Source organism: Acinonyx jubatus, chromosome A3, assembly GCF_027475565.1.
Source record: "Acinonyx jubatus isolate Ajub_Pintada_27869175 chromosome A3, VMU_Ajub_asm_v1.0, whole genome shotgun sequence".
NCBI classification, from domain to species: domain Eukaryota; kingdom Metazoa; phylum Chordata; class Mammalia; order Carnivora; family Felidae; genus Acinonyx; species Acinonyx jubatus.
In genome coordinates, this window is record NC_069388.1 from 60,863,867 (window position 1) to 60,889,609 (window position 25,743).

The 25,743-nt window shown below is 44.5% G+C and overlaps 1 protein-coding gene across 2 annotated transcripts in view; it reads left to right on the forward strand.

The window, feature by feature from the left end:
- Nucleotides 1–23,688, forward strand: part of TMEM131 (transmembrane protein 131) — a 235,913-nt gene extending 212,225 nt beyond the window's left edge. For both annotated transcript variants that reach the window (XM_027072610.2, XM_053200488.1), the window contains 10 exons: nucleotides 4,453–4,628; nucleotides 8,136–8,263; nucleotides 14,462–14,586; nucleotides 14,791–14,940; nucleotides 18,846–19,011; nucleotides 20,159–20,280; nucleotides 20,369–20,465; nucleotides 21,275–21,372; nucleotides 22,143–22,303; nucleotides 23,360–23,688. In XM_027072610.2, the coding sequence (XP_026928411.1) occupies nucleotides 4,453–4,628; nucleotides 8,136–8,263; nucleotides 14,462–14,586; nucleotides 14,791–14,940; nucleotides 18,846–19,011; nucleotides 20,159–20,280; nucleotides 20,369–20,465; nucleotides 21,275–21,372; nucleotides 22,143–22,303; nucleotides 23,360–23,644 (1,508 nt within the window). In that variant the 3' untranslated portion in view covers nucleotides 23,645–23,688. The remainder of the gene's footprint in view (nucleotides 1–4,452; nucleotides 4,629–8,135; nucleotides 8,264–14,461; nucleotides 14,587–14,790; nucleotides 14,941–18,845; nucleotides 19,012–20,158; nucleotides 20,281–20,368; nucleotides 20,466–21,274; nucleotides 21,373–22,142; nucleotides 22,304–23,359) is intronic.
- Nucleotides 23,689–25,743: the final 2,055 nt, after the last annotated feature.

Below are 25,743 nucleotides of genomic sequence, written 5' to 3' on the forward strand. Positions count from 1 at the left end.
TTGTCAGAGCAGAGCCCGATGTGGGGCTTGATCTCATGAACCGTGAGATCGTGACCTGAGCCAAAATCAAGAGTTGGATACTTAACCAGCTGAGCCACCCAGCTGCCCCTAAAGATAACTTTCATATGCACTAGGAAACCAAAAAAATTGACTCACTTTATTGTGGTGGTTTGGAACCAAACCTGCAGTAACTCCGAGGTATGCCTGTATTAATACCAATACAGTCAGGATACAGGACATTTACATCACCATGTGATCCCTTTTGTGTCCTTTTCTAGCCACAGCCACTTCCCTCCCACTCCTGTCCCTTCCTTAACCCCTGGCAACCATTAACCTCCATTTTATAATACATCATTTCAAGAATGTTGTATAGGGGCACCTGGGTGGGTGAATTGGTTAAGCGTCCAACTTTGGCTCCGGTCATGATTTCACGGTTTGTGAGTTCGAGCCCAACGTCAGGCTCTGTGCTGACAGCAAAGAGCCTGGAGCCTGTTTCAGATTCTGTGTCTCCTCTCTCTCTCTCTGCCTCTCCCCTGCTCCTGCTATGTCTCTCTCTTTCTCTCAAAAATAAATTTTACACAAACATTAAAATTTTTAAAGAAAGATTGTTGTATAAATGGAATCATACAGTTTGCCACGAAGACTGACTTTGGATTCAAACCTGGATTCAAACTCTACTCATAGAGTGAGATGGGATGAGCTTCCGGACTTGGGGTGGCAAGTCTCAGAGCAGGTCACACTGTAAGTGTATTTTAGGATTTAGAAAGTCACAAAACCAACTTGTACAGCTTGCCAGACCCTGGCGAAGCACTTGCTATGTGCTGGGCACCATGCAAGGCACTGAAGATAGATCAGTAAGGCTGGTCGCTGCCCTGCAAGTGTTTAAACTGTATGAGGAATGACAATGCCGAGGGGGGCATATGTTGACCAAGTAGGTCATGGACACATGCTCAATCCAGAGTCTGCTTGGTGATGGTGGGAGTGGGCAGACAGAGGGTGAGTGGCCTCAGGGACATTTCACCCAGACGGTGGTGTGAAGTCTGAGGAACCTGTCGCTCATGTTAGGTCTATCAGCCACTGCTGGTAACAGTGGGTTTTTCTAAGCTGCTTTTCCCTTCAGTTTGTATTGTCTTTACTTGGATGGGTTAGTTTTTATATAGATTATACACCAGTTAAGGTGTGGTTTCCTTAAGGCAGGTGATATCCTGTGTCCTCCATTGTGTATTGAGGTAACAATTTTTCTTGGAGAGGGCAGTTTCCCTGTGACTTCTGATTCCCGCTTACCAGTCCCCTCTTGGCAAAATGTTTGAGACTCTCCTTTCCCAAAGCCCAGTCTTTCCACTGGGAACCAGTCCCTAAGGAAGGGAATAAACCCTTGAGAACAAGCTTGACTGAGAAGGCAGCTTCTTCCCTCACCCCACCAAGTGGCAAGAGGAAGACAGAGGCCACCCCAGTGTGTGCAGCCTTGCAGGGCACATAGGCCCATCATCAGGCTGATTCAGTCAGAATTATTTCTAGTCCTTTGATGACAACATGTTCTCTCCCCTCCCACCAACATTTGAATTTGGGAACAGAAGCAGCAGAAGAAATCACACAGGACAGTGAAGCAGCTGCTAGCCTAGGCCGTAGGACTGATACAGTGGTGATTGTGTTGATACCATTGACTACTGATTCTCAGCCTAGTTACACGCTAGAGTCACTACAGGAGCTTTTTAAAAAGTTACCCATGCCAGGTCCCACACAGAACTGCTTAATCAGAAACTCAGTGTGGAGCCCCAACAAAGCGACATCTCTTAAAAACTGAGAACAAACTGAGGGTTGATGGGGGGTGGGAGGGAGGGGAGGGTGGGTGATGGGTATTGAGGAGGGCACCTGTTGGGATGAGCACTGGGTGTTGTATGGAAACTAATTTGACAATAAATTTCATATTTAAAAAACACCCCAGATTAGTCTAAATTACAGCAGATTAAGTATGATTGTTACAGACTGAGAACCCAAAAGATGTTTTTTTAGGATATTTAACTCAGTTTGGGCATTTTAGATCTGAATTGTTTATGTCAAATTAATTAAAGTGAGCCCCTGGGGGGACTATAAAGGAGAAAGAAGTTCCAAGGGCAGATCTCCAGGAAACATCAGCAAAGATGAAGCCAGCAAAAGTTGCCAAAAGAATCCCAGTACCAGAAAAGGATAATAATGTGACGTAAGGCGGGGCGGGGAGGGAGATGGGATATTCTAGTGTCCAAACAGGTCTTGTAGAAGAGGAGTGCTAGAGGTCATTGGTATTGACAGCTAAGGAGTTATTGATAACCTTTTCAAAATGCCATTCATTAAGGTGTTGGGGACAAGTGCAAGTGCAGCATATTAAGAAATTAATAAAAGATGGGGATTTGGAGGTAAAAAGTGTAAACTAGTCTTTTGTGAGATAAGCTTTTTTTTTTTTACCCAAGTTTTCAGTTTAACTCTTGGTTTGTTCAGTGTCTTTTTCTCCTTTGTGTATCCATGTCGTCAATATTTGAGTCCAGCTTTAAAAAATGTATCACTTCTAACACTTTCCAATTTATTAAGCTAGTTTCAGGTTATTGTAAATACGATTATTTATATAGGTAGTGCCTCTCACACAGTGAACCTAAGCATGACAAAATTGTATAATTGCAGGTGAGAAATTCATTGCATGGGGGATTGATCTCTATCGTGTGGGGAAGTTTGAAGGGCTCTCAGCATGAACTGTTGAACTCAGAATCTGAGAAATCCAGGGGCTGCTGGGGCCAGAGTAGGACCGGCTCCTTCCCTTCTGCCATGGCAGAGAGGAGCTGCAGCCAGTCAGGATGGATCAGAGGCTGTAAATAAACCAACTGGCCGATCTTCTGCTAAAACAAAGTCTTCTCGATTTTTGAGACTTAATGTCCCAGTTATGGTTTCAAATGTAATACCCCCTGGAATCAGTGTGAAAGTAAACGACAAAATGACGTTCCTAAAAATCAGAGCTTTACCTATTCTTTTTCTAGAGCAGGCTCAGCAAAAGTTTACTGGAAAGGGCCAGACAATAAATATGTGAGGCTTGATGTGCCACAGACTGCCTTCTGTCATATATTCTTGTTCCTTTTTCCAATCACTTAAAAAATAAAAATCATTCCCACCTCACAAGCTATACAAAACAGGCTGCAGGCCAGATTTCATCCAGGGGCCATGGTTTGCTATCCCCTGTTCTAGATGCCAAAGTTTGAGTTTCTGACAATTAACAGTGGCCATGAAACGTTGGGATTTAAATAACTCGTATTAAGCTACCATTATCAGAGTAATGTATTTTTAATTGGCATATATAGAATGGGTTAAACTGTGGCTTATGTGGCTTCTGCAGCTTCTGCAGCTTTACCCTGCCTGCCCACCCAGGTGAGTCCACAGGTGTTGGAATCCGGGGATTTCTCTGCAGCTGTCTGATGCAGCTAGAATGTAAGCTCTGTGAAGGCAGGGATTATGTTGTTGGTGCTGGTGCTGTACTCAGGACATGGAATGCTGCTTGGGAAATAGTGGCACTCAAATATACTGTGGCTTCTTGTTTGTCTTGGGAGCATCCACATCTTTTTAAAAGACTAGGCTTTCTAAATTTTTTTAATGTTTATTTATTTTAGAAAGAGAGACAGAGCATGAGCAGGGGAGGGGCAGAGAGAGGGAGACACAGAATCTGAAGCAGTCTCCAGGCTCTGTGCTGACAGCTCAGAGGCTGACATGGGGCTCAAACCCACGAACTGTGAGATACAAACTGTGAGCCAAAGTCAGACACTCAACCAACTGAGCCACCCAGACGCCAATAAAAATACTAGGCTTTCTATAGCTCTGTTTCATTCTGTCCATATAGAACATTCCGTGGTGTTTATGTGCCAGGCACTGCTCTGAGGGCTTTATGAATTCCTCATTACAACCCTGTGAGGTGTTGTCTCTCCCAGCTTACAGATGGGAGGCCAAGATCACACAGCTTGTTAGGGAGAGCCAGGATTTGGACTCAGCCATCATGGTTCTGTCTCCGGGCCTCATCCCTTGGGTGATGTACATGGGCATCACCTTCAGGCTTCCATCTCCAAACAGGCTTGAAAGGATCTCTGGTTTTCACTTCTGTGACTTTTCAAAGCTGCATCGCCCTGTGGAGTATAAAAAGAATATTCTAAGACAGACATAAACTGGTCAAAACTACTGAGTTTGCCAAAAGTCATTGAACTCTATACTTAAAATGGGTTTATCTTACTGTACATAAATTAATTATGCCTCAGTAAAATTGACTTTCACCAAAATTCTAATCAAAAAGCCAAACATGATTTGGAAAGCTGTAATTAGAGAAGAAAGAAACCTTTATTAATGAGAAAAAGAGTCCAGCCTCTTGGAGAAAAGTTATAACGGCTATGTTTTCTGAGCTATTTAAAAACCAAGAAGTTATTTTATTTTGACTTTCACCCCCAGGGAAAGGAAAACCTCTTCAGCGCAAGGTGAAACCACCTAAGAAGCAAGAGGAAAAGGAGAAGAAGGGAAAGGGAAAGCCACAGGAAGATGAACTGAAAGACTCCTTGGCTGATGACGACAGCTCCTCCACCACCACAGAGACCTCCAACCCAGACACAGAGCCTCTCCTCAAGGAGGTATGACGGGCTCCCCCAAACAAACGATGGAAGGAGGTGTCTCATAGATTGGGTTTTTTAATATAGAATGAACCTTTTCTCTTTAACATATGTACATGTTCTGAGGATTCCTTCTCAGCGTGCACAGGCAGGCCTAAGCCACTGTCTTGCAGGAAGGAGTCACAACCCCCCGGATGGAGGTCTTCATTTCCCCCAGGCAAGAACATTTGCAAGCATGTTGATAAAGTAAAATAATTAGAAATTGGAAACCCTGCTTGAAAGATAGGGACTATCTAGAATAGTAACTACCCTGGCTCATGCAATTTGTTTCAAATTTTAAGTATCAAAAGAGGATGAGACAGAACTAGACCATTTTAATTATATTGGATTTCTCCTGTCTTATCACAGCTGGTACAGCAGGCTTCGGGAGCAGCTCACTCCTCCTGCCAGGAGGGCAGTGACTGTCCTGGAGTGGAAGGTGGCCTCAGGGAAGACCCAAGGCTTTAGTGGTCACCCAGAACTGGCCAGCTCAGCAGACATCAACACATCAAGAAAGCTTCCCTATAGCCCAGAGTCCTCAGCAATCAGGGTAGTCACCAGTGTCAAATAATACTGCAAAAGTCTGGTACTTAGTGGTGTTAGGTAAATGGAAGGTAAGGTTACTATTGTGAACGGGTCTGAGACTGAGTTATAGGTGCTTTGTAGAAAAGTGAGGGCATAATTCTGTTTTGGCATTTTTATTTTTAGATAACTATATTTCAAATTTAATATGATCCTAATATAGCCTTTAATACTCTAGGCCCAAATTTCTTTTTCAGTTTTAATCTAGTAACCTAAGGAATCATTTCTTAAAGATGTCCAACAGTGTCATCTGCATATATTAATTTTTTAAATGAAATTTATATGTGACTTATTTTTCTTGTCAACTCCCTTCCCCTTTGCATCCTTCACATTTGGTGTGGTGCTCTGTATGCCCTCAGTACAGTCCATAGCACTGGATTCTGTACTGGGTTGTATATCCTTTCTAACAGATTCCTTCAGAAATGCAGAATGCCATCTACTCATCTTTGAGTGCAATCCCAACAGTTTTGATGATACAAATAAGCATTTGGAAAGCATTTTCAGCACAGGCTTTCTTCACAACTTTTCCTCACTTCCTTTCTTGCCTTTCCAGCTTTTCTGCTAACACTTCTCTCCAGCTGACCCTGTCTGCCGCCATTCTGTGCGCACCCACTGGCATAATTCTCTCTGTTGTTCGTTTCCTCCTGCTTCTCCTGTCTCCTCCCTGCCATTTGCTTCTTGCAAACACAGCACAGAATCCTCCATGCGGCCTTCATGCCTGCTGTCCTACTCCCTTCTGATCAGCTTTTATTCCTCCTCCTCAGTACTCTTGCATATAATTTATGTGCTTTTACTACTTTGTGACTGGCGTGTTTGCCAGTTGTGTGTGTTTCCTTCCTAACTAGATGACAGACTTGACAAATCACTTTCCCATAGATGTCTTTTCCATCCTTTTTCTACCCTTTCATTCAAAAAGTAGGGATTGGGTGGACTATTACACAGTCGTTTAAACGGGATGAGCTCTTGCCATTTGCGACAGCATAGACGAGGGGTGTTAGGCTAGGTGAAGTAAGTCAGACTGAGAAAGACAAATACCACATGCTTTCACACATATGTGGAACCTAAAAAACAAAACAGATGGATAAACAAACAAGAAGCAGAATCAGACCCACAAATAAGGAGAACTGGCAGTTGCCAGAGGGGAGGGGGTGGAGGGATGGGCAAAATGGGTGAAGAGAAGTGGGAGTTACAGGTTTCCAGTTATGGAATGAATAAGTCACAGGGGTGAAAGGCCCAGCTTAGGAAATATAGTCAATGATAATGTATAGTCAATGATATTGTGATATTTCTGACAGGTGGTAGCTATACTTGTGGTGAGCACAGCGTTAATAACAGCTAGAGATGCTGAATCACTATGTTGTACACTTGAAATGTATGTAACATTTGTGTCAGCTATCTGCAAAATCTTTTTTAATGCAAATTAAAATTTAAAAAAATTACGTACCTGAGCACCCAAGTGCCAGACCTTATGTCTGGGAAACAACAGAGGACAAAAAGACCATGTTCTTGTCCTCAAAGAGCTCATGGTCTACAAAGTCCTTTATGAGTCAACTGGTCAAGAAATAATTCTTGAATAATTCAGAATAGTCTTAAAAGGTGTGGGGATAGGAGGGTGTTTTAGCCCTTTCCCTGATTATTTACTCTTGACACTTAAATAGATTGACCTGGTGTGACCTGTTAAAACCCAAGTTGCCTTAATAACCATGAACTCTGAAGCTGGGTAGCTTCTCATATACCTTTATGCTTGTAATTCCTCCCACACCCACAGCTGTGCTCGTTTGCTGAGTCTGTCCTTCCCCTGTCTGTCCCCTGATTAGCCTCAGTGCTTCCTTGCACACAGTACTGCTCAAACTGTGTGTGATGAAGAACAGGGTGTTTTTTATTTCCCATGTGTCATCTAGATGGTCCTACTGTACACAAGTAGTACACACCCACGCCAAATGCAACTCCCCAGAGAGTTCCATAATACCTGAATGGATCCTTGCCCTGTTTGGGAGACAAGTCCACTGGTCTCATGCTTGGATGCCACAACTGTCGAATTACTATAAAAATGCATACGTATGGTTTCTGTACTTACATAGTAGCCAGGGGCCAGAAACCTCAGTGGGCGGACTGGAAAATAGTACAGCTTTAAGGTGCAGCTTGGGTGTGTCCTTCTCAGCACAGGCTCCACACTCAAGCCAGGCAAGACAGCCCTTCTGTGCTCCAGTCATAGCCAGTGAACATTTCTACACAAAGGTACAAGTTCATCTCCAGCTGTCATGTGTGCCCCCCCCCCCATTAGACTTGGGGAAAGGGCCTGGGCCCCCTTGGTAACCCCATTGCCTAGCACCAAGTGGCTGACCGGTAAATGTTTGTTGAGTAAGTGAATGAATAACTAAGCTTCTTCTCGTTGGTGGTGAATGGTTAGCATTATACCCGCCATAACACTTTCACGGCCATATTGTCACTCATGGACACTTAGTGAACAGGTGCGAACACTTACTACTTGCCGGTGCTGTTTTCTTGCCCTGGGTTTTACTTGTGCTCAGGATTTAGGAGCATTTCCAGAGTGTGTAACTTTATATTGTATTCCAAGCTGAATTTTCTTATTAAAAAAAAAAAAAAAAGCAAGGTTTGCTCCCCAATACTTAAAAATAAGAAGCTACCAATTTGCTGCTACCACTGCACCCACCCCAGACAGAGTAGGAGTATAAATAAAATAACATTCTTTATAATTCAGACTCACCAAAGCATAATTATAATAAGTCAGAGGCTAAAAAAATTGAGAGAACCATAATAAAGATAGAAAGGAGGTTGTTGTTTTTATACATACGTGTTGTATCTGGTCTGTCTTTGGTTTTGTGTCTCTGCCTTCATATAGACTTATTAATCCTTCTCAGCAGCTAAGTGTACATTTTTTTACAGGATACAGAAAAGCAAAAGGGAAAACAAGCCATGCCTGAAAAACATGAAAATGAAATGTCTCAAGTGAAGCAAAAAAGCAAAAAACTCTTAAATGTTAAGAAAGAAATCCCAACAGATGTGAAACCCAGGTAAGAAAAATGAATGAGTGCAGAGAACTAAGATATATATAAGAAGTTACTGGTGAAATCCAGGTAATGTTTTTGTGGTTGGTCAGTTTTTATGGAGTTTTTTGCAACAAAAGCCATATACTGCATCATGTTCCTCTTGGGTTTTTTTTCTAATGTTTAATGTTGACTGGGGACCACATGCTTCTGATGTCAGACATGTAAAAGGCAGAGTTAATGACTTGTTATGAAAGTTTAGGTTGGTAATTTGTTCCCAGGCAGAGAGCCATTTCACTTCTGTACAAAGGTGACCTTGATAGTTCAGCCACAGGTATGAGCCTAACTTTTCTCAAAAAGAGCTCTGAATCTGTTTACTAACCCACCACTACAGTTGGGTTCTAGGATTCTTTGCCACAAAACTTGGAAGAATTTGTTCTTACCTTAATGCTCAGGACAGTTATCACCTATCAGACAAGTCTAAGATGAATTAACTAGGAAATAACTCAATTCCAGTCACCATGGAGCAGGATTCTGGTGAGCCCCACAGGGAAGACTTGCTGCAGAATCTTTCTGCAAGTAAATGAAGGAGTTGAACTGTTAGGTTATTAATTAAGCCTACTTCATACTTTCGTTAAACCTTAGATCTACCTAATAAGCTAATTTTAGTTTTAGTATTGTTAATGCCCTTCATAGTTCATCATATAAAATGGCCATCTGCATGGAGGCTGATATTTACCTTTTGTGTTAAGTGAGCATCAACCTAGGAAGTTGAAAGAATTGGGTATAAGTTAATAAAGGAAGACACTGTTATCATTAGAACTGGCCTTAGTTTTTATGGAAGGTCTATTCTAACTTTGATTCGGAGAACAATATGTGAGCTTTCCAGAAGCACCAATAGACTAGACTCTCTACCTAGGTAATAAATATAGCTTAACTCAGGCACGGGCATTCTGTTCCATAGAACTAATAGCTAATAAGAAATTAGGTGTCAGGGTGCCTGGGTGGTTCAATCAGTCAAAGGTTCAACTCTTGATCTCAGCTCAGGTCTCAATTTTCAGGGTCATGAGTTCAAGCCCTGCGTTGGGCTCTACACTGGACATGAACCCTACTAAGAAATTAGGTGTTACCCTAGTGAAATGTAACCTTTAACCTAAATTTATGAAATAATACAGCATATGGCAGTCATTCATTATTAGTGGAGTATTTGTACCTAAAATTCACTCTTACATGCACATTGTTATTTGAGTGATTCGATCCCACGGTGTGATGAGAACCAATCTGACCCAGCTAGCAGCAATGTCAAGGGGCATAGTGGTTAACACACTTGGATCTCTCCCAAGAGAAATCATCCTGAGGCACTAATTAGTGCTAATATTCTGGCACTCCAGGAAAGGAATAATACCTTAGTGACCAGAACTATTCTTCTAGGCCTATTTCATGCTTAGGTGATTGATCAGATATTTCTAGATAAATAGGGCTAAAAAATACAAATTATGAAAAACCCTAGTTTTCATGGAGCTCTTGCAAGAATAGACAATCTGGCTATGATTCATATCACAAATTTAAAAACCAAGCTTCTAAGAGTTATCATAAAAAATTCCATAGGTGACTTTTGTCAAATCTGCATGATTAGCCTTGATGCCTGAGCTGTCAGACATAATTTTTAAAACAGATAGTGCTTGTTAATTCTTACGTTCATCCCTCTTCCACTGACTTGTGTTACATTCTGATTTTTTATTAAAAATTGGCCATTAACTGGATTTCCATAGCAAAACCATTCCACAGGTTACTTTGACCCATTCTGCACTGTTTTAGCCTTGATGCCTGAGCTCAGAGGCATAGTATTTTTTATACAAATAGTACATGTTCATTTTTACCCTCATCCCTTTTCTGCTGACGTCTGTTGTATTCTGATTTTTTTATAGAATAAGTTGACCATTAGCAAATTTGATTTTGAAAAGGCTTCACTTGAATACCACTAGCTTTGTAAGGATTTCAAGTTCTCTGGTAAACGAAAAGCTACAGTATCCCGTTCTCCACCACCTAGTCAAGGGACAGTTACAGGGATAACTCATGTTCTCTTGATATATAGTCAAGAGAAAAATCATTACCAGCAAGACAGTTTAAGCAGTGTTCTCTGAATTGTCTTTTTACCTTGTCATTTGTAACTGGAGAAATCCGTATGCAGCCTTACTCTCCTAATCTCCTAATCTAATCTCTTTAAACTCACCAATCTTGTTTTGTGTTTTCCCAAACACGGGGATAAAAGTATTAAGAGTCAGAATTAATTGGTACATCACTCAAATATGGAATTAAACAGACTGGTTTTTTTAATAACCAGAAAGGTGGCCTCTCTGAATAGAGCCATTCCCTGTCTACAGTGAGTTATGACAAGACTTGCTCTGTGGCTCAGGTAAAATCACTGCCAGTTCTAAGTGATACCCAAAACTCCTGTCACCTCAGAAGTGCTGTCAATGTGTTACTCTGTGGTTCCACATATCTGAAGGGTATAGATGCACTCTGAACAAGGGGTATCATTAATAAGGCATTTGTATATTGTCACCTTTTCGAAGCTTTATCTGATTAGGAATAAATGCTTATTCTATATAACAGTTAGCCAAAACACTGATATTTTAATATTAATGAAATCTGTGGGCTTAGCTTGCATTTGCTTTCTGAAAAATTAGTCTTTAAATATTATCAATATTATTGGAATATTATGTTATCTCTAAGCCAGAAGGCCCCAATCCTGAAATGTTGAAGAATTTGGGGGGTTTAGTTGTTTGTTTTTTTTAATTTGTTTTGTTTTTGTTTTTTTTTTGAAAGCGAGAGAGAGCAAGCAAGCAGGGGAGGGGCAGAGAGAGAGGGAGACAGAATCCCAAGCAGGCTCTATGCTGTTGTCAGCACAGAGCCCAATGTGGGCTCTCAAAAAGACTGTGGCTCAGTCTTACAAACCGTGATGACCTGAGCCAAAATCAAGAGTTGGATGCTTAACTGACTGAGCCACCCAGGTGCCCCGAAGAATTCGTTTTCATATAAATAGGTAGTGATAAAGCCAGAGCAGTGCCTCAGTCGTGGACTCTGCTGGTGCAGCCACATCCTACCATACTCGCATAAATTCACTTCACAAAATCATTTCCTGGGAGTGTGGAGCATGGTGTCACAGTGGTAGAGACCTGGTCAATCCATTTTGGCCACCTTTGACACCGCAGAAGGAAGTGGACCTGTAGACCTCCAGAAAGCTGTATTTTAGGTCCAAGATGCCAGGGAATTAGAGTTCACTCTAAGACACTAAAAGGACTTCTGTGGTATCAGGCCTGGTTTAGAACAGCAGTTTATCCATTGATCTTTCTGTTCTCTGGTTGTCTGTCAACATTTTACATGTTTACGTGACTTAAATGTAATCTAAACTAAGTGGGGAAAGTCTTCATAGAATAACTGTACTCTCTAATCATCTGCTCAGACAGCACACTCTGCTCAGGGCCACAGGCACCACCTTTCACACCCTGGCCTCCAGACCCATGAGCACTGGGAAAGCCCTACCCTTTCCCTCAGCAATCTGCCTCTCCACTTCCCCCAGACAGGGGCACGTACTGTGTATTACATGAGCAAAAATGAGGCCTGGCATCTGAACCACCTTATGGTTTTTCCCTTTTAGAAAGATCATTTAAATTAAGTAGGCTCTTACCTATTTTATTCCAAAGCCTTCAAAAAGGTTTCTTGATAGAGATCATCTAGCTTAATTTAGGAAAGTATGAATCAGCGAAAATAAAATAGTTGTTTGGCACCGTTTCTCTTAAAAACCAACTAATTTTACGACACAACTAATAGCGACACAGAGTTGCACTTTGTATAAATAGCCCCCACTCCCATACTTATAAATGACTTCCTTAAAAATAACTTCCACACACCCACCTCTGCCGCCACCACCACCAGAGTGCTGGATGTCTGTTTCATGGGAGCCTTTGTGTTTTTTTTAAGATGTTGTTTTTAAATAACAGTCAGTAGGGGAAGGACTTGGAAGATTCATAGAACTGTACATTAATAATCTTGCCTGTAAATAGTGTATTTTTTCATGTTGGTTTGTTATCCTGCCAAAAATTCTACATAATTTGGGTTAACTGAGCCCTTTGGACTTTTGGTTAGCTCATTTACTAATTCTAAATGTAATACCTATTTATTATAGAAAATTTGTAGGGGCACCTGGGTGGCTCAGTCACTTAAGTGTCCAACTGTTGATTTCTGCTCAGGTCATGTTCTCAAGTTTCATGGGTTCAAGCCCCACATTTGAGCTCCATGCTCTTAGCACACAGCCTGCTTAGGATTCTCTCCTACTCCCTCTGCCCCTCCCCTGCTCACTGGTACGCACACGCACTCTCTCAAAAATAAACAAAACTTTTTTCAAAAAAAATTTTGTGAGGGGCATCTGGGTGGCTCAGTCAGTTAAGTGTCTGACTTCAACTCAGGTCATGATCTCATGGTTCATGAGTTCGAACCCCACATCGGGCTCTGCGCTGACAGCTCAGAGCCTGGACCCTGCTTTGGACTCTGTGTCTCCCTCTCTCTGCCCCTCCTCCGTTCACACTCTGTCTCTGTCTCTCTCTCTCAAAAATAAATAAACTTTAAAAAAAAAATTGTGTGAAATATGGAGAACGAAAGAAAGAAAATGACCTTTGCCTTACACCCATATAAATATTTGTAAATAGCCTATGTTAAACTGTATTTATATTATTAATAATATTTACGTATTATTTTATCTGGAAGGTTTGAACCTTTCTGCCCTTTGAAATCAGGTGTGAATTAGTATAATGGGCTGTCCCTGTCCCAGGACCTAGCAGAAATTGGCTGCCTTCCAGAAGTGAGAAGTTGGCGTAGCAACGGAAGGAAGATGATGTGGTGCATAAAGATATAAAAGAATCTGAAGCATGGGCGGGGGAGGCCACAGTGGGGTGTTGGGGTCACACACCTGAAGGTTGGGGACAGGACAGGAAGTACACTAAGGTGGAAAATGCCAGAGATACACCCATTTTAGAACATCTAAATCAGCCAGTAAACTTTGTCGGATTTTTAATGAAAAGCAGGCTATCAGCTCAGCCTTGAACTGACAATTTTCTGACCATCACCAGGAGCATGATGGAGATCACTGATGATTTTTGGAAGAATTCTCGTAAGGGGCCACTGGGTTCTCTAAGCTGTGTCTCAGCCTTCACTAGAAAATGCCCTTCTTGGACTTGTTAGCTTAACTCCTGTCAGAGGCCTTCCCAAGCCTACAACTTGATCTTGGTGGACATCACAGAAGCAACTTGGTAAAGAATGTCCTTATGGCCCAGATAGTTACACTGCTCACACTGCTACCTTATATGGGTCACCTACCCATTTGTCCTAGAGATTGCTTCTCTGCCAACAAATTTTAATGTTTTCTTCATCAGGCTATGGAAACTTAAAATAGCTCATCATGCCTGCCATTCTGCCTTGTTGGACAGGAAGTTCAGAGCCAGTTCTATTTATATATGTTTATTATGTTAAGCTTACCTCTAAATATTTTAGAACACATGTACACTCTAAGTAAATAAAAATAATATTTAAATTTTTGCCCAGGGTTAACCTTGAGTTCCAAGAATAAAGAAGAAAATTCATCTCACCCTACTCACCCTAGACCTTAGGCAAGTAGTTCAGTCCTGCTATTCTGCAGTGAGTTAGTGAATTTTCATAGGCAACCCAGGAACTTAGCCCTGGTTCATTTCGTGGTTTCTGTGAGAAAAAAATGTGTTTAAAGTTTTGGATAGCAGGTGCCTTGACATTTTAAGTCTGAGACCTTTCAGAGGCTCCACATTCTAGAATCTCACTAGTAGTCTAGATGCTGGGAGAGACTCATTCACAAGCAAAATAACTGTGGTTAGCAACCCCGAAAATGGCAAGTTTGTGCTAAAGGCTTTGTACACATTATGTGAGGTAGGTGCTCTGACCCATTACAGATTTTCAGATAATGGACTTCAGTTTGTCAGCACTCAGAATAGCAAAGGATAAATCTGCAAGTGTCTCCTGAACAGTCTTAGAAATGTTTGGAAAGCAGCCAGTGCTAAGTTAGGATCATGACTACATAGTGCCTAAGGAAGCTAGATTAGAAAATGCAATGGAAATTGTAGCACGATCAGTAACTTCTACTCTTTGCTGTAAAACAAAGGCATAAATTTGAATTTTCCATCCATAACTGTCTTTCAGTTCTTTAGAGCTCTCCTATACTCCCCCACTGGAAAGTAAACAACGCAGAAATCTCCCAACCAAGATTCCTCTTCCAACTGCATTGACAAGTGGATCCAAATCACGAAATTCCCAGAAAACAAAAGGTATTTTCATTTGAGTAATAGATTTTCATAATTCATTGTATTAGTAATTATTAGTTGTGAGGTGCCAGTAATCGATTAGTAGTTTTCAATGCTTTAAAAGGCTAGGGTGGTATTCTCGTCCTCATTAGAAGGCTTGTTGAAACAGATCTGAAAGAAAGGAATTATTTTCCATTAATGGTTTTTTTTTCCCTGGTTTTTGTGCAGGTACAAATAAGTTAGTGGATAACAGGCCACCTGCCCTAGCAAAATTCCTCCCAAATAGTCAAGAACTAGGCAACACGAGTAGCTCAGAGGGTGAAAAAGACTCTCCACCACCGGAATGGGATTCTGTGCCAGTTCACAAACCCGGCAGCTGTAAGTATGGAGATTTGGAAACCATGGTGCCCCACACTGGGCAGGAAAACTCCACAGGGCATATTGTGTTAAAAGGAGGCCTGGCCTCTGTGGTCTGCTAGAGCCCACTTGTACCAGCCAGCAAAAGCCCATTGTTCAATAGTCTGCCAGTTGTGAAACTGTCATAGCTTGTTTGGCTGTGGTAGGAGTATTTACACCAGAGAAACTGACAGACAATTCACATTAGGACTCTTTTTTTCAGAGCTGGTAGACCACACCACTTCCCAGTGTAGAAAATGGGAAGATCTGGCTGGAGCAGTGAATCATCCAAAGAAATACTATTTTATGAAATCATTCACTCAGCAGTATCTTCTCTGACTAGTTCCTCATACGTTTACAGTGTAATCATTTTTGTAAAAATTCAGTCTTCTTTCAACTTTACCCACATCTTTTCCATATGTTTATGGAAAACATAACACATTCCTGTGTGAAGGTTTCATTATTTTTCTCACTAGCTTCTTGACCTTGTTCGTCCGATTTGGCCTGCAGTAAATCATGACAGTAGCACAGGCTACTAAAAAGAGAGGTCCTCGCCCTGGATACTTAGGACCCAAAATAGAAGACAACAGAGACATACCCAGGGAGGGGCCTAATTATAAGGATTTGGGGTCAAGAGAGGACCAGCCTGAGGACTGATCATCTACATTCACCACAGTGTTAGAACTCACACTTGGCCAGTTTGTGCCAAAGGGAAAATTAGGGTTGAACAACAGGATTGTTTGGGGTGAAGGGACATTTAAATGAATAGTGGGTGACTGAAGCCCTCAAAGTTAAATGAGATCAAAGAACTTGGAAATCCAGGTGCCATGTACATTAAGCGTGGCATCTTTCACATTTTCACTTACGTAAATACGCAATGGAAAGAGACGCTTTCTGTGTTAAAACCTGTAGCCCCCTATTTGCTGTGAGATTTCCTGGCACTTTTTAGTGTTGTTTTTTGCCTGGGATGAGATATAAACCTAAATCCCTGGTCATTCACGAGATCTCACACGAGTCTCTCTGTAGTCCTTGCATCCAGGCTGAATGCTTTTTGCTCCTTAGATTCCCCTCTGAGGTTTCAGCTAGACACCAGTCCTAGGCTTATAGTTTGTGACTTGGGCAGTTCTGCATTAAACAGACCTTACGTCCACCACAGAGGGAGGTTTCCAGCACTGGGAATACAACATCCCTGAGGAGCCAGTTCCATGGGGTTGTCTGTAGCCCAGTAAAGTAAACATAAGCTCTGCTAGTGTGAGTAACAACACATGATGTGGTAAAGAGGGCCGCCACCGGACACAGCCTTCGAGACAAGATCGTTGGCTGTGACGGGTGTTGTCACCAAAGTGGCACCTGATGAACATGCTGACATCACTCCTTTGGGACAGAGGAGGGAAGGATGACCAGATCTAACCCAGTGGGAGTTTGGCTCCACACCTCAGGAGGGAAGAAATGTGAGAAATGCGAGACAAATGGTCTGGAGAAGAAAATGTTTGGAAAGCACAGTTCTTTGGGCCTGTGTTTCTTCCCCAGGCCCATCCACGAAGGCTGAGAGAGCCCAGTGCCTCAGAGCAGAGCTCACTGTCATACAGCTAGATGGTTTGCCACTGGAAAAAGTGTATACTTGCTCCAAGGCCCACATCTGCATAATTATTTTGTTTTTTCAGCCAATGAATACCTTACGTTGATCCCACATCCTGTAACCTCTCTGTTCTCACCACCAGCCTACTAGAAAGTTCTCGCAGGGCTCCACTATATACACAATATTGCTATATGAAACCAGTAAGAATCAGTCCAGTAAACTTCCTCCACCCCTGCTTTCTCAGTCTTTTTTTCCCTTCACCCTTTGCTAATAATTTCTCTGGCTGAGACTGCTAGCCTCCAAGCCCTCTTAGCAGTGCCTCATTTCCTAGGGTTCCCAGCGGATTAAAGCATTTTCCACTCAGGGCTGTGCAAGCCTGCGCTTCGCTGGGAATCCATGTGTAGAGATCTTTCTACCCCAAGTAGCACCCCTTATAGCGTGGTGCCCTGTACCCATAGGAGATGCTGAGAAAATTCTCCTGGAATAATTTTGTGGTTTAAACAGACAACATATCCAAGGGGTTATTAAAAGGCAAATAGCCACAGAGGAAATATATTGAGTCAAAAAGTTCTCTTAATTGCCCATGTCCTGTACTATTTTTGGCCACCCCTTACCTTCCCCCATCTTCCCTTCCTACATCAAGCATTATTCCATAAGATGTTTTTCTGACTTTTCTTCTCCTGTTTCGTTCTGACATTTAGTAAGTGCTTCTGCAGCTACTGGGCCCAGTAAAACACATCCCACTAAAGGAGAGCTGCCAAGGGATGCACCACACGCTGCCCCCCCACCCCCACCAGGACAGGCACCTGGGGCGAGCAAGCACACACAAGGCGGAGTGTGGCCCGTTCCAGCGTGGGCAGTTCCCAGCTCACTTCGGGGGGCAGGGTGGGGGGTGGGGTCAGAGAAGGTGTCCTACAAGGAGTGGCTAGGGAAGGGTCAGGACAGTTGTACAGATAATGGCCCTACAATATAGAGGTGATATCAGACAGACACTATGTTAGGGGCTTTTGAGGCAGGCAGAAAGGTGGAGAGCTTTGAGCAGGGCCCATATAGGAGATAGCATTTGAGACAGGCCCTGAGCATGGACATCGAGTCAGCAGACAACAGAACATGTGAGGATTATCCACATAACCACGGGTGAAAGTTGGTGGGGTGGAGACAAGGACAGTGTGTGACGTGCCAGCACCACTGAGGAAAGTCAGAATTCTTGGGGTAGATCACAAGGTGGCACTGAAGATGGGGAGTGAATAGATACCTTGGGCTTCAAGAAGTGTGCTTAGCATGGCAACACCATAATGGATGCCTTGACACAGTCAAGGAACATGTGGTTTTATCCAGGCCCTGAGCCCTGGGGGTTTAGGGGAACCACTGGTGCAGGAGAGAATCACAAGGGAAGTTGAACCACTGTGTTGAGCAGGCTTCTGTTCTGGAAGTGAGATGAAACAGACCCTTCACAGAAAATAGGAGTAGAGCAAACTGTCCTCACTGTGGGCAGGGCTTGCACAGGGCGTGAAGGGGAATCAGGAGGGGATGAGGTGGAAATGCGCCAACCTGGACAGAGCTGTGTTGGGCAGGGATGGAAAACGAGGAGGACAAGGCAAGGCAGCCTTGCACACCGGGAGCCCATGGAGACTGTTTCGCAGTAGCTGGAGCAGGATGCCACCACGCTGCACACGGTGGACGTGCAAGACGATACCATTTGCTGAACGAAGTTCTATGTATTTGCTTTTAGTGAGAGCAGGATAGGTTTTTCACAACAGTTTTTTCTGTTTTAAACAAATTTTTTAAGATTTTCAAACAGCTGTGTACACATTACCCTAAAGGGCAGCAGGACTCCTGTTAGCTCATATCCTTGAAAAACGGACTGGGGGCGGCCACACACCAGACCTGCCAGCGGAGTGCGGGGTAGCATCATGGAATAGAACTCAAGGATGCTTTGCAGGTGTGAGCCTGGGTGGAAGCACAGAGACTCTTTCAGGTTCCAGTCATTGGCTCTCCCTGTGCATGCCTGAAGGACATGGGAAAGCCACCTTCCCAGCCTGAGGTGGGAGAAGCTGTCCAGGAGGGTCCTGCAGAGCACAGAGAGGATGGGTCGTGCAGGTGATTCTCAGGAAGTCTCCTACTGCAGAGAGAGACACGACTTCCCTCTTTCCTTTCAGACCTTTAAACAGAACACATGTAAAAGCTTTACTTTTTTTTCTTTGTAGATGCACTTGAGTTCTGCATTGTATCAGAACCTCAAAAGTAACTAATTTTGAAGAGTAAAAACCAAAACATATTAATGAGACCTTTTATTTTTCATTTCCAGCTACCGATAGTCTTTATAAACTTTCTCTGCAAACCCTCAATGCAGACATTTTCTTAAAACAACGCCAGACCTCACCGACACCTGCCTCTCCTTCTCCCCCTGCCGCCCCCTGCCCGTTTGCAGCCCGGGGCAGCTACAGCAGCATCGTCAACAGCAGCTCCAACAGGTGGGTCCCTGGCTCCACCACTCTTCATATAACTTAAGTTCTGCAGGTGCTTGCCCGCTTCAAGTGGAAATGCTCAGTGGCCACAGCTTGTCCTGCCTCTCACACCTGTGCTGTTCAGTGTTCTGCCCTTGCCCAGGGTCAGTGCTCCCATGTCCATGCCAGACTCCAGTTGTTAGCTTTCATCACCCAGGAACCAACAGGTTCATCATTTAACTTAGAATTACATTATAATTCTAGAGTCAGTAAGCATCCTGAGTATTAAATGAAGATCTACAGATGCCCTGTGCATGGCGGACGTGGCTTTATGGGACATTTATTTTGAGCTTAAAGCAATGGAGCTGAGCAGTTAAAAGAGCAGGGTCTGGCACAAGCCTGGCTGTCGCAAGAGGTGCTGCCGGAAGTGCTGTGCCCATGGGAGGCAGCCTCCCAACTGCACTCCTCCCTGGAGGTCCACAGCCCCCACTGTATTTGCCTAAGTTAGCAGCGAGAGTGAGGAGCCTGTAACAAGTTCTTACTGCGTGTCCGCACTGCTGTCAGCTCCGCGTGTCACCCCCAGCAAGCACAGCTCAGGTGCCATCACCATCCCAGCCTTTCACTTGGGGAGCCACCTACCCACCTGCAGCAACCCTGCCCAGTTTTTATCTCTCGCCAAAGAGGCAGTAACCACTGAGGCTGGGGGCAGGCTGCCCTGCTTGGGACCTTGCTGAATCAGGCCCCTCACCGGCTCCTGACAGGAGCAGGAGATGAGCCCTGTCGAGCTTTGTTGCCCACCGGCAATCTCTTGTTCTCCTCGTTCTACAACCCGCTGGCTCCCTCTCTGGTGCTCTTCTCTGCTGGGATTGCAGCCTTTCCAGTCCCTCGTCCAGTCAGCTCATCCCCTCCCTCATTTCTTTCCTAGGGGCCCTATATTTTTGTACCTCTCCCCCAAGTCCCTATGTCCCATCAGACTGCACAGTCTCAGGTGTGGGAGCATTTTGCATGAGGCTGGGCTGTGGTCTGGGGGCTGCCCTGGGCCGGGCCGCAATGAAAGCACTGTGTGCACGCAGTCCTGTGGCAGTCCCACCGCCTGAGACAAGGGCCCCCAGCGGCCGTCCGCGGTGGACAGTACTGATGAGGAATGACCTTGGTCTTTGCTTCTCCCTTCAAGTGACCCTAAACCCAAGCAGCCAAATGGAAGCAAACACAAATTGACAAAAGCAGCCTCACTCCCTGGCAAGAACGGCAACCCCACTTTTGCTGCAGTCACTGCCGGGTATGACAAGAGCCCAGGTGAGTGGCTTGGTGTTGGACCTGTCACACCCGGGCTGTGGGCAGGGCAGAATTGCCCAGTTGATTGATTCAGAGTGTATTGTTACAGGAGGGAATGGCTTTGCTAAAGTTTCTTCAAACAAAACAGATTTTTCCAGCAGCCTTGGCATTTCACACACTCCTGTTGACAGCGACGGCTCAGACAGGTACAGTAGACCATTCTTAATCGAAAGATAAATGTTCCTCAAGGCAAGTTAGCCTCTTCTGTCCATACTTGGGTCTCCCCTAGATTACAGGTAGGCCATCAAAGCAATCAGGCACCTCTAGAAACCCCTGTCTGTTGTGTGGAATCAGAGCCACTTGCTGTGCTCCCCCTGGTGGCACCCCCAACAGGGAAGGAGGCACACGTGGCATCTCAGGGATTCAGATGTGTGCTCATCCTTCTTCATTATCATGGTCTGTCACAGGACAGGATGTGATCTGATAATCAGACATAGAACAAAAATGTGCTTGAGAAGGAAATTGAAGCCAGTGCTAGACAGCTTATGGTAAATTATTGGACATGCCACTTTCCTGACCCACAGCAATCCTACTGGGCATGGCGACATACAGTGCTTGCCTTGGCTCATGGTCCCAGATAAATATCAGTTAACACTGTCAGGATAGTCCCAATTTTACCTACTTTGCACTAAAAGGAATGAGTCCTAGATTTGAAAGTTTTTAAATAAATCCCCCATTACCAGAAAGTAAACATAAGGGAAAAAATAGCTATTTTCTCTTCAGAACACTTGCTTTGAACCCAACTCACAGCTTATGGTAGGATAGGAGCTCAGAACCTCTCCGTGCTTAATCCTTCATGGCAGAGAAGCCATGCTCCAGTTCTGCCTTTGTCTTTAATATTTGAGCACCCCCAGTTGAAGCAGCGTCTGCTGTTTGTGAGGCTGTGTGTAATGGGCCCGTCCCCGCTAACCACCGTACATCTCTGTGTGTTGTGTTTTCCTCCTGTAACATCCAGCTCGGGTCTGTGGAGTCCTGCCAGCAACCCCGGCAGCCCCGACTTCACTCCCCTCAATTCATTCTCGGCATTCGGAAATTCTTTTAACCTAACTGGTGGTGAGTGTTTAACACTAGACCTGTAAATGATAAGCCTGTAGACAAAGAAGAGAGGAAGACGAAGTCTAGTTTGTGTAAAGAGGCCCACTGAAATAGGAAAGGCTGTCACTCAGTAGACATTTCTAAAAGGTGCGTTTCTTCGTCATTGTAGTCAGGTCCCAACAGACATGAGATACACAGGCTGATTTTAAGGCAGTGGGTCCGAGGCTTCTCTCCCAGACAGGTGCTCAGGAGCCCAGCCCCGCTCAGCCCCTGGTACTGTAGCCCGGGGAAGAAGGAAGCCCAGCGTGAAGCTCTCAAAAGGGTCTCTTGTTCCACCTCCACTTCCCCACAGGCCCAAAGCCAAAGGCAAGAGCTTAGTGCTGGGAGTGCCAGGTGGTTTGTATTCCCAGCATTTAAGAACTTTGAGAAAGGATTTTGTGTCTGAAATACAACTCCTGGCTGTGCTGGGCTCCTTACTTGCTATCCAGAATTAGAGGCAACAGTGCAAGCTTTGCATTCACCACGGTCATGTCAGAGATGGGGTATTTGCACTTGACGTCATCCAGTGATGGGTGTGGGTAAAGAGCTCAGATTGTGTGCCATGTGCCTGTGTTGTGGGGAACGCCCCCTGTTCCCCATCTTCCCTGGGGTGTGGTGGGAGCTGGCAGAGCAGGTGTGAGACTCCAAGTGAGCAGTGGGGGGATATGTGCCTCTGAATGCCCCATCTTGTCCTACATGAGTGAGTGTGGCAACATAAGATACAGAATTGATTGCTTCCTTACTTGCAGAAGTTTTCAGCAAACTCGGGTTGTCTCGGTCGTGCAATCAGGCCTCCCAGAGGGGCTGGAACGAGTTTAGTAGTGGCCCTTCCTACCTTTGGGACTCTCCAGCAACGGATCCCAGCCCTTCCTGGCCAGCCAGCTCCGGTTCCCCGACCCACACGGCCTCTGTGAGTACTTGGGGCTTGGGCCTCACCTGAACCCTCATTATTACTGCTGTCACTGTCACTCAGGCAGCACTGGCACCGTTATAAAAGCCAGAGAGCAATGTGGAAGGGTCAGGTTAGTTCTTTTATTGTCTCCATTGCTGTGTTCTTACTCTGCCAGAGTGACCCATCAGTATTCTTCAGAGCTGTTACAGTCAAATTATAGAAACAACAAATGAGCAGCTGTGGGTTTGGGCTCCTAGTAGAGAAAAGTCATTCCAGCATCTTCCCAACCTGTAAATCTGCCCCACCTGTGGCTGGGGCCAGACAGCGACTGAGGGTGGCCTTCACCCTCTCCATCCTGCAGTCCCTCAGCCCCCCAGGAGCAAGCTGCTGGAGGGTCACATTTATTTTGCTTCTGAGAAACACCTGTGTCTTAGCTTGAGCTTTTCCAGTGTGCGTTTCTCAGCTAGATTTTTCCGTAAAGACCATGCACCAAAAAAGTATTCTTACCAAGGAAAATAATTACTGGTTTCAGCCTTCACAAAATTATGACAGAAAAAAATATCCCACTGTGATTCTTTCTTCATTCTCAGGAAAACTAAATTAGACAAGCAGGGTTGAACAGGAGATATTTTACCTTCATGGATTTCAAACTTATATTCACTGTAATCATTCTAGCTTCATTTTTAAAGAATGGTTAAGGTGCCTTTCAAACAGGGGTCAGGAAAGATCTTAGGCTTTGCGGGCCCTGCTGCTTCTGTAACGTCTGCTCACCTGCGCCATGGCAGCACAGAAGTAGTGGGACAGCACGGCCACAGGCAGGTGCGGCCGTGTTCCGGCAGACCTCCTGTGGACACAAACAGGCAGGGCTGGATTTGGCCCTCCGACTGTAGTTTGCCAACCTTTCTTTAAAACACCAGACCCTGAGATGCCCGTATATATGAAACATTTAGATACAAGATAAAGAAGGTTATCGAAGCTGCGGCCCAGTCCCGGTTTGTAGCCTAACCTTCACCCGCGTCCCACCTGCGCGCCTGTCAGCCCCGATGCTCCATGCTATGTTTTCTGTCTTGTCAGTCGATCCTCGGCAACACCAGCAGCTTGTGGTCCACCACTCCATTCTGCAACTCGATCTGGTCCAGCAGCCTGAATAGCACCCTGCCCTTCTCCACCCCAGCCAGCACGCTGCCAAGCATCGGCCTCATGGGCACAGAGACCTCCTCTGCTCCTCATGCTCCCTCCACCTCCAGTCCGGCCGATGATCTGGGGCAAACGTACAACCCGTGGCGTATATGGAGCCCCACAATCGGAAGAAGAAGCTCTGACCCTTGGTCTAATTCACACTTCCCTCATGAGAATTGAAATTAGGCAAAAAAAAAAAAAAAAAAAAAAGTGGGGGCCCCTCATCTAGATCATGATATGCCAGTTTTTGAGACCTCTTTTAAGGCTGTTACTGCTGTAGCTTCCCACTCCCCATCCTCCTCATCTTTGCAAAACAGATTCAAGCAGGGCAGGCTCGTACCACTCGCTTCTTTCAGATCTTTCTTGCAATTACGATAATATGAGATTTGCTGTTGTGCTTTTAGGGAAAAGTCTGGACTCAGCCACAAACTCTAATAAGGCCTGTACATCTGAAAACCTTAACTGCTATCAAGTTTCCACCACCTGTCTTCTTCCATCCTTTATTTATCTGTATGAACACAAATTTGACATTTACAGCTAAGGAAATAATTTGAGTTGAATCAGAAGTCCTGGCATGTGACAATTTTATTAAATTACCAAGTTTGGTTTTTAATAATTTCACATTATGCGCCAAGATCTAATTTTAAAAACGTATGAGGACTTTGTGCTGAAAAATACAGAGTATTTTTTTAAAATAAGGCTGTCTTGGTTTAAAAGCAGATTACAGAAATGTAAGTCAACTTTAAGAACAGTGAATGAATGTAAAAACATTCGGTTGAGACCATATGCATTTTCTGTGCTGTTTGTACTTGAGGTATGTACCATTTGTATACCTGAATTTATTTTAAAGATAAAGTGAAATGCACATAGCCAAGTCTTGAAATACAAGATTGAATGTGTATTTCTTAAAAATACAACTTTGTGTTGTACTTTGAAATAAATGATGCTTTTTTTCAAAAGCCTTGAATTGTTGTGTGTCTCTTCTTTACAGCAAGATTAATTTATTTGGATTCTCTCACCCCAAAGTACACCCTTCTATCATTGCCTTATTCTATGCAGTTTGATTTATCGTGGCTGGAACTTCCTATGGTCTAAATTCCGTGTCTTTCCACGGTGGTCACTGAAGGTCCCTGATAGAAAAAAATGCACACATCTAATATGTCCTCTTCCTTTTAAATAGAAGAGTGTTGACCCTTTTCCAATTTTAAAACTCCCACAAATCCTCCAAGTGGTACCTGTAGAAATAACACATACACACATACCAGGTAAGCTGGGTATGCCACAATAGTGTCAGTTTGGTTTAATCTTTCAGAAAGTCTTGCCTGGTTTCTTCCCCCTGCCCCCACTCCCGGAAGATGGCGGTGTAGGAGGATGCTAGGCTCACCGCGTCCTGCTGATCACTTAGATTCCACCCACATCAGACTAAATAACCCAGAAAACCACCAGAAGACTAGCAGAACAGATTCTCCAGAGCCAAGCGTGGACAAGAGGCCCATGGAAGAGGGTAGGAAGGGTAGAAAGGCAGTGCGCGATACACAGACTGGCAGGAGGGAGCCGGGACGGTGGAGGGGCAGCCTGCCTGGCAAGGCAGAGCCCCCAAGTCTGGCTTGCAAAAGCGGAGGGGCTGGACTGCATGAGTTCTGACAGCCAGCAGGACTTAACATCTGGAATGTTATAAGTCAACAGCTCTGCTCGGAGAGTGGGAGGGCTAGAGGACAACAGGAGGGAGAGGAGAGTTGTTGAGTCCCTGGAAGGACAGAGCTCCACGGGGGAACAAAAGTGCTGGCAAGCGCCATTTCCCTCTCCCATCCCCCAGCCGAAATTCTAAAGGGAACAAGTTCCCGCCACCAAACTTCCTTGCACTGCGCAAACACCCAATGCTATGCTTCTGTGGATCCATCCCTCCGAGGGCATGCCTCCCTCCCACCCCTGTGCACCTTGTGGATCCACCCCGGCTAATACGCCAGATCCCATAGAAGCAGCACCACAAGCCTGGCAGTGTGCAAGTAGCCCAGACAGGGGCCACACCACTCCACAGTGAGTCCTGCCTCTGGGAGAGGGGAAGATAAGGCACACACCAGTCTGTGGCCCCAGCGGTGGGCTGGGGGCAGACATCAGGTCTGACTGTGGCCCGCCCACCAACGCAAGTTACTCCAGACAGCACAGAGGAAGAGCCCTGCAGTTCTGTGCCACTCCATGGACTATCAAAAATGACGAAACGGAAGAATTCTCCTCAAAAGAAACTCCAGGAAGTAGTGACAGCTAATGAACTGATCAAA